Raw genomic sequence first — 8,998 nt, forward strand, 5'->3', positions numbered from 1 at the left:
GATCACTTGTACTCTTAACTTGAAATGTTAAAGTGAAAGAACGCTTTTGTTTGTTTGCCAATTGTCTTTATTAGCCACTTTACCGCTATCCTAATGCTATCTAACAGACGTGCTCAGTCCGAAGCAAAAGCGGAAGTGAGGACACCGTCCTTTCTTCCGATCCGCTGCTTGCGTTCCTCATCGCACAAATCCTGCCTCTGTATCAAAGAGAGGAGGCAGTACCCCTAACCCTAATGGCTCCATACCAGCCATTAGCGTAGTACCGTAGACTACATCGACACTTTCCTTCGTATACTTAAACTAAATATACCTAATCTTATTATGTCTGGCCCGGTGCTTGCGTACCCATCCCGGGAAGCCCAGTCGGTTTCCGAACCGCACCTAGCATTCCGCGGGGCTGGCACAGCACCGGCGCCAGGCCGTCGAGCCCCAGGCTCAACATGTGGGAGTGGGACGTTTGACGGGACGTCCTCCTCCTGCTCCGCCGAGGCCTTGGTTTGGCCAGCCAGGCGGATGTCTGTGGTGCCAAAGCTCAGACGAAGCTTGCGCTTCCACTTCCGGAGCTCACGGCCAACTATAGCGGGGGGCCAGTCGCGGATTGCGGCATCCGACGGGTGAGTTTGGGGCTCGCACCCCATAGCCCGTAAGAGTGACACTGTATCCTCGGCCACCTGAGTGGTGCTAATAGAGTTCACTGGCCAAGTCAGCTCGCCCTTCAGCTCCACCCAAATAGCCTGTCGGACCGACTTGGGCGAGTATTGCTGCATCCACTCGCTTTCTTCCATCATTTGCTTGAACACTCGTCCAAGCACCTTGTTTGCAGCTGGAGTGCTGCCATTCATCGGCGGCCGGTTGCCTTGGGTAACTTGAGGACCCTTAGAAACCTACACCAGGGCTTTGGAGCCCTCCGTGCCGTCCTCGTAGTCGTCGTAGGCGTGGTCCGGCTCCGCCACTTCATCAAATTCGGCGACGAGGTTTCGCGAGAGCGAGCGGGAACCCCGCTGTGACATCGCGCCTTCCTGGTCGTCCGTCTCCTGCATCGCTGCAGATGACTTCTCTTCGAGGTCATCATAGTCCATCATTTCATCCTTGGCGTCGGGATCTTCATCCACCGACTCTTCGAAGCTGACCGACCGTTCGGTGATCACCGACAACCGAGACGTCAAGTCGTTAGCGACGGTTGACGCGTACTCGGTGGGTCCGCGCGTCGACTTTGCCGGCGTTGCTGGTACTGCTGACTTGGATCCGATCGCCATCTTGTTCTTCTTGTTCTTGTTCTCTTCTTCTTCCTCTTCTTCTCAATGCTCGTTAAGGGGCAATACCTACACAGACCGTAACAACAAACACTCGGCCACACCAGTCCCGGGTCGTGGCACCAGTCGTCGTGTAGGAATTCACGATTTTACGAGTCCTCGTCCCTCAGCCTCGACAAATGGGACGAGTCCTACCAACAACACACGCTTCCCTCGAAAGGTCGGCGAATATTGTTGGGATTAAACCTGAAGACCAGGTCCGATCCCTTACACCGGGCTGGAAATATGCCTTGTGTTGAAGTATCGGTCAGGTAGGTAGAGCCCACACACATGCACCGCCAGCCAGGAGCAACGACTGGGGTGCGTAAATATAAACGTTTTCGCGCTAAACCCACTGTGGTCCCTCAGAAAGGAAGGGTACCGAGCCGGTCAAGGCCTTTGACAGGGGCGCCGAGGTGAAACCTCGGCCAAAGAGTCAAATACACTGGGGGGCCACGCCACGCACCACAACGTACAAACGTACAGGGAGGACTCTCTACCTCCCAACACTCGTCACTATCCACTCTTGGCTTTACCAGGGCGAACTCTCGGTCACTGTACCTTAAGCTCACCGGCAGACATACCCCGCGTCTGCCGAGCGTATCCAGACCCTACCACTAAGCTAGCTAGACTTACCGTAGACGGACTTGACCCTGATGGCTTGGGGGGAATATTCTGCTCTGATTTAATAGTTAGAGGCGGTGAGGCCTCGACTATAACTAACCCCTAATGTCTATACAAATATCTAATATAGACCGAGCTTTCGGTCTAATCCTACAACCGGACGAGTCTTCGTCCTAAGGCCGGATTCCTAATAGGAGGCAAAAGGTGTATCCACTATGACTATCTGGAGAGCTCTGCGAGAATTTATTAGGACCCGCCGAGCCTCACAGTCACTAACTAGCTTCCTGTCACTCTGGCGCGGTAAATGTGAGTAGCCAATAGGAGACCTCGGCCATCTTCTCTCAAACTCTCGACGCCGTTAGACCTCGGTCTGGTGGCTCCACTCAACAGTCAATACCCAATCTCACACCAACATTGGGCCTCTTGTGCGGTTATTAGCCGCTGGCCTAGAGGTCAAGGCCGAGTGGCTCACGCCTCGCCAGCGTGCGCGGCTTCACTGCTATGAGTGGGCCGATGGCCTGCTCCACTATAGGGTGGAGCCCGAGGATCCTCCGGTATTGTCGTGCCGAACGACGAGGACCTCAAGTACGATATCGTGATGGAGGCGCACGACGCGCCGTCCAGTGGCCACATCGGCCGTGCGAAGACGTACTCGTCAGTCTCTCAGATGTTCTGGTGGTCCCACATGTACAAGTGGGTCGCCACCTACGTCTGCACGTGTGAGACGTGCCAGCGGGTGAAGCCTGCTGGCCACGCCCTCGGCTCCATTACAGAGCCTGTCGGTCCCAGCGGACTGCTGGAAGTCGATGAGTCTCGACTTTGTCTTCAGTATTCCGGCCGACGACCGTGGCACAACGGTGTTGTAGCCTTTGTGTGCCGTCTGTGCAAGATGGTCACTTTGCACCAGTCCGTGACACTGTCTCTGGCAACGGGTAGCTTGCCTGTGCATGGACTGTATCTTTAGACACACCATGGTCTTCTCGAGACCATCGTCTCTGATAGAGACCCGCTGTTCACCACTGCGATTTGGCAAACGCTGTTCCACCTTCTAGGCACTCGGCTATTGATGTCTACGGCGGACCACCCGCAGACGGACGGCCAGACAGAGCGCGTCAATAGAGTATTCCAGGACCCCCCTCCGCACTATCCGCCCGGAGAATTCCCGCTCTTGGGCTGAACGATTACCCATTGTTGAGTTTGCTCTCAACATCGCGGTGCACGCGTCGACGGGATTCACCCCCTTTTATCTCAATGGGTTACGACACCCTCAGGTGCCGCTCACCTTACGAGGCGGTACCGGGGCTTCGATCGTACGTGGGGGAGAGGCTCGGAAAAACCTTTCCTCCCAGGTCTCGGACGTAAGTCCAGCTTCACTGCGGAAGCAATTGTCCTCTTTTGTCGAAGACAGACTGAATATCATCTGCAGGGCTAGAGATGCAATGGAACAAGCCCAAGACAAACAAAAGGAGTACTCAGACCAAAAGGGACGAGGAAACTCTAACGTGTTTAAGGTTGGGGACTTAGTTCTCCTACATACTAGAAACCTACCGCTAAACACTGTTAGCTCGGTCGAGAGCAACAAACTGAAGCACCGCTACATTGGACCTTTCACGGTCCTCAGCCGACTCGGTGCTGCGTACACCATAGACTTGCCTAAGTCGATGACGACTCACGCGACGTTTTACGTGGTCGTCTGAAGCGGTAACACGACCCTCAGGCTCAGGCTGCCCCGCAGGAAGCGGTGGGCTGCCATGTGGAGGAGGGTGCAGCTCCTCGAGGCGGGGCGTCGGCTCACGATAAGGCGGCTGGTACGCCCGTTGGTCGTAGGACGACGAGGCGTACATCGGGGTGGTATAAGCAGGGCCAGGTTGAGCAACTTCAAGCGATGGACTAGATTGATGAGGCGTGGGGGAGGTAATAGCCGATACCATTGCACATAGCTTTCGCCATTCTGGCGTGGTATTTTCTGTTGAAAAAGAGTCCTGTTATTTTACAGTGTAATACCACTCCGTCTCAAAATAGATGTCCCATGCCACTCTTTTTTATTCTCGAAAATGATGTCCTCAAACTGTATTTGATTTAACTATGGTGAGTAGTCTGCTCCCTGTAATGCTGCGACACAATTACGACTGTTTTGGGGGAGCACTGAAGGCTCAGAGGCAGTCTTCCCTCCCGCTGAAGCTTCGCTTTGACCATGTGAGGAGGGTTGAACGTGTTGCCTCCTGTATCCTGAATGCTCAAGTCCATCGACCCCTGCAGGCTTAAGAACGCGTCATTAATTGTCGATGGCGGCACCTCCCATTACGCTGCTGTAACGGCATCAATGACCTCATCAAAGCTGCGAGGTGTGCGCAGACGTTGGCGGGCTTGTATGGCTGCGAATAAGCCTAAGTCGAAGCAGTTGAGATCCGGGGAGTTCGGTGGTTGGCAGCACAGCTCGATATCCAGCTCCTGCTGCTGCACGGCGTCGGCAAGCTGAGAATTGTCGACGCTAATATTCGCAGGAGCGTTGTCTTGCTGCACGCAACCTCCATTGGACTGGGAAAGTAGGAGAATGGGCGGATCCGGACGCTTGGTTTGAGGAGGAAGGGCGACATCTGCGATCTGCTGCCCTGTTCCAGCTCTTATATCACATCCGTGGCCATTCATTTCGTCACTCTGCTGTAAAAACTAACCGTGCTGAGTAAATAAGCACACGGTTCAAACCGTGCGAACGCGCCGCGTCGTATTTGCCAAACCGCGCTGCAAAAGACGAAATATTGACAAAAACGCGCATGTGTTCTACAACAATGGTACATCAATTTTGAGACGGAGTAGTACAGCAACGGACAGAATGCAACTGCCGACAACCTAACTGCCACCTGTCACTGTTATGAATAGAGATACCACGCAACATAATATTTAGCCAATGCAATGATTCCTAAATAATATTTTAACCAATAGTCGTTGGTCTTGAAAAATGTAAATTTGTGGAGACCAGTCAGTAAAATGGAGCTTCCAACTTACCCAAAAGGTACACATTTTATTTTTTTATGCATGGAATATATTTATTTAAAGTATTTAGTTGTTTGTACTATATTACAGGTCACGTGTACACAGTTCAAAAGAAGGCTTGGATGGATGGCCGTGTTTGGCTGTTCTATCTCAGATCCTTGCTGTACATTCACATTTCTGAGCACTCGGTTTTGCTCGTTGATAACCTAGACTGTCATGTCTCTGAGGAGTCGGCGGAGGTTTTGGCCGACGAAATGCTGACCCACCTCCAGCCGCTGCCAAAAAACTCAACATCGGTCTGTCAGCCGCTCGATGTCGGTATCATGGGTCCTTTAAAGGCCAAGTTGAAGACGTTGTGGATGGAAGAACGACCGCCCCCACTAAAAGAAGGTGAAAAACGACCGAAAAAGACTGCAAAAGAGAAAAGGCTGGAAACCATCAAGTGTGCCATCAAGGCGTGGGAGTCTATCGATTCTACTACGGTTACGAGGGCTTTTAACAAAGCCCTTCTGACTAACTTTTAGCAAAATATAGCTGCCTCCTTATTTTGCTTTAATTCGAATCATAATTTTTAGGATTGTCAAATCTTGAAAGAAACATTTTAACCAATAGGGTTCTATGCACTTTCGTCACTGTTCAACCAAGGCTGGCAGTTACATTCTGTCCGTTGCTGTATCACATTACTCTTGGCTTATCTATACCCAGGCCTCTCAAAATTAGGTAGTGTGTGAAGGGAAAGTGCAAAATGCCTAATCCTATTTTTTCAAAATACCTAATTGCGGACATGCCTGAAACCACCCTAGCTCGCAGTCTATTCGCGTCGCTGCCTGTGCATTCCACCTTTCGGCGCTCTCCACCTCCTAGCACGAATTCGAAGACAAAAGGATCAAGGCGAGGGTCTAAGAAGGGTGCTCGTGGAGTCCAACAGACCGCACCACAGCCTAAAGTCACTGGCGCAAACCGCTGTGTCAACACTGCCCTTGTGCAAACTAAAATCACCCCTCTGCAGCAGCGACAAAAATGGATCCCCAAATACGAGGCTGAGCTTGGCCTTCTGCCTTTGAGTGCAGTGTTGTTGATGGTGAAATTACCGAGGCATGGTGCAAATTCTGTCAAGCGTTTGACAGCGAAATTGCACCTGCTGAAGAGCGCACTGCATTTACGGGGCTGACTGAGAAAAAACCGCGCCCGAAGACCACACATATCATGTCGCTCTCATCTTTCAGGCGTGACAACATTCTCACACACATGTTGCAGATGTGGACTGCGAGGGCAATTACACGTTACTGTTCGCATTCGTCGCTGGAGTGGCGGCGATATCGCCCGGCACTCACTCAGTTGAGAGTGAGTTCAACGTCTTGAAGCAAGTCAAGAACCCGCAGAGAACAGCTCTAACCAACTATGCAATGGAAGGCCAACTCCAGTCGCTGCAGACTTCTTTTTGGTCGATCTAGCTGAACGCGTCGCTAGGAGTCCACGTAGCTAATTCACTTGAATAAAGTATACCACCTGCATGCCTAATTTGGATTTTGAGCCATTTGTATCGAACTACTTAAGAACTACCTATTCAGACTTTTCCCAAAATGCCTAATCGAGGTCAAATTAGGTAGGTAGGTATTTCTGCCTAATTTTGAGAGGCCTGTCTATACCCTCTATGAACTAAAAAGTGGAAGATACCAAAGTTTCTCAGCGTTCCCAAGGAACAGAGCCTCCATCAACATCCGTGTTTGTCGCACAGTCAACCCGCTCTCTTCCACTTTAATAAGATTGTACATGTAGTCCGGTTGTTACATCCAGTACAGAGCCATGAATACACTCGGAGTTGGATACTACACATTCGACTCACACACCATGGATCATGACTACCGGTATGGTGTCCGATAAGTGAACACCAGGGGTGCCTAGGCGCACTACTGGCAATGGGTTCCTATCATTATTGTATTAATAATATAAAATAAAATTGCTGGTCACAAAACAATATATGTTTATCACTACAGTGCATACGCCAGTCAGAAAGAGTACACATATTGATGGTTGGTTAGCACGCTCACAAACAGTACTGCACAGTACCGGATTTACGGGAGGGTAGATAAGATCCACCACCACATACATTGATAGGTTGTAGAAAGGAACGGCGACGATCGCTCATTCTTAAGCGTACTGGTCGATCTGTGAGATTATCCCTGGTCCACGAAGCCAACCCAATCAAGTTCCTTTAGCCTCTACATCATTGTGCGGCCTACTTCATACCAACGTGCAATCAAACCTAAAAGTCGCAAAATTCATATTGCAAATGTTTAGTTAGCAACTTCAAATACGCATTCAAAGCTGGAATTACGGCAATCAAAGTTGGACCTCTAAGACCTCCAGGCCTACCCAAGATGCCGCGCTGTGCTCGCGCCAAAACGAAAGGCTGAGCTGCGCTCGCGCCAAAAGCAAGGGTACGTGGGTTGGTGCGCACTATCGCCGACGATGTTCGAGGGGTGATCACTTCACAATTCGCGGTCCTTCAGGTTCAGTGCGCGGTGTCGTCCAGCTTGGGGCTCGTCACTTATCGCCTTCAGCGCGGCAGCATTCGGATGGCGAACAACGCCGCCTTTGTGGAGGACATCTACAAGGCCGTCAAGGCCTCCGACACGTTCCAGAAGTACTTCTCGAGCAAGAAAGTCGTGATCGTCCAGGACAACGCACCGGCGCACCGGCAGACTGAGGAGCGTGTTACAGAGTACCCCGACATGGAGCTGTTGCGCTTGGGGCCTTACTCCCCTATGTGCAACCCCATCGAGGGGTGCTTCAGCGTCCTGAAATCCCGCATTAAGCGCAACTTGGCGCTGGACCGACATACAATCTGCGATCGCTCGCGGGAGCCGGACAGCAATGGAGAGATTCTCTCCATTTCGGAACGCCAGATGCGCATCCTGGAGGGCGCTTCCACCGCCAATATGAGCGTCATGACCCCGGCCTTGGTGGCCAGCATGAAGCTGCACTGCCGCGACTTCGTGATCAAGGCGGCGAACGACGAGGACATGGTGTATGGCATGTAACGCGGCTAGTCGGACCAGTAGTAGAAACCTACTGTACGAGTTTGATTACCGTAATTCCAGCTTTGAATGCGTATTTGAAGTTGCTAACTAAACATTTGCAATATGAATTTTGCGATTTTCGGGTTTGATTGCACGTTGGTACGAAGTAGGCCGCACAAAGGTGTAGATAGTAGCTACCATTAATACATGTAGTAGTAGCAAACGGTAGTGCGCCGTGAAGTCTATGTACCACTTGTGATCAATTTCATCATCAATCACATGGTTAATGTAGCTTGTCCAATCTTTGATACATTTCTAGATGTGCTTCGGCATAATATCGTTCATAGATATCGAGTGTAACAGTTAATAAAAAGATAGGTGTGTGTTATGCACTTCCGAACCAAAGTCTAATCATGAAAATATTAAAATACTACCACCTATTAGATGTGAGAGCGTATGGCGGATTTATGGCACATGTTTACCCTACGCAGAGTAAACACATCATTCTACGTACACCATCTGTGATCTAGGGCAGGATTGTATAATAGTAATTTAGCAGTACTTAAGCACATGTACGTGTACCCGTGTAGGTAGTGGTATGTACTATTAATATCGTACCCCTACAGTAGTTCAGATCACGACCAATACCGATAGGTACATACTATTCAGTGGAGGCGGAGTAGCGCTATCCTTGTTGACATCAAACGCCTATCCAGCAAAGACGAATATTTCATTATAATAATTCAGTAGTAAATATTATTCACACTGTAAACACAGTACAACACTTCGGCGAATTGAGCTCGTGATACATTTTTCACACTATAACTGTACAGCCTGTTGCTAGAATTCGGCCTACCGGTATTGAATTTGCAGTATTGAATTTGCAGTGTACGATTGCGCTGGTACGTAAAATTACGGTACGGCCCACACCGTGTCTCAACATCGCGAAACCCATCTGAGAGATTATCATTTCAGCGCGTTTGATCGTCGACAGCCAGCGAAGCTGTAACTCAGCACACTTCCGATTTTACTCCACTCCACCACTGCGGAACCCCGACTGTTATT

At 50.4% G+C, this 8,998-nt stretch overlaps 1 protein-coding gene across 1 annotated transcript; it reads left to right on the plus strand.

The window, feature by feature from the left end:
* Positions 1–3,667: 3,667 nt before the first annotated feature.
* On the plus strand, positions 3,668–7,954 carry IUM83_10647 (Carbonic anhydrase 2; the record flags this gene model as incomplete). Its single annotated transcript, XM_067935161.1, has 3 exons — positions 3,668–3,701; positions 7,329–7,351; positions 7,424–7,954. The coding sequence occupies 3 exons, from the start codon at positions 3,668–3,670 to the stop codon at positions 7,952–7,954; spliced, it is 588 nt and encodes a 195-aa protein (XP_067791541.1).
* Between the last annotated feature and the right edge of the window lie 1,044 nt (positions 7,955–8,998).

This window comes from Phytophthora cinnamomi, assembly GCF_018691715.1.
Source record: "Phytophthora cinnamomi strain GKB4 chromosome Unknown Contig39, whole genome shotgun sequence".
Lineage (NCBI taxonomy): Eukaryota > Oomycota > Peronosporomycetes > Peronosporales > Peronosporaceae > Phytophthora > Phytophthora cinnamomi.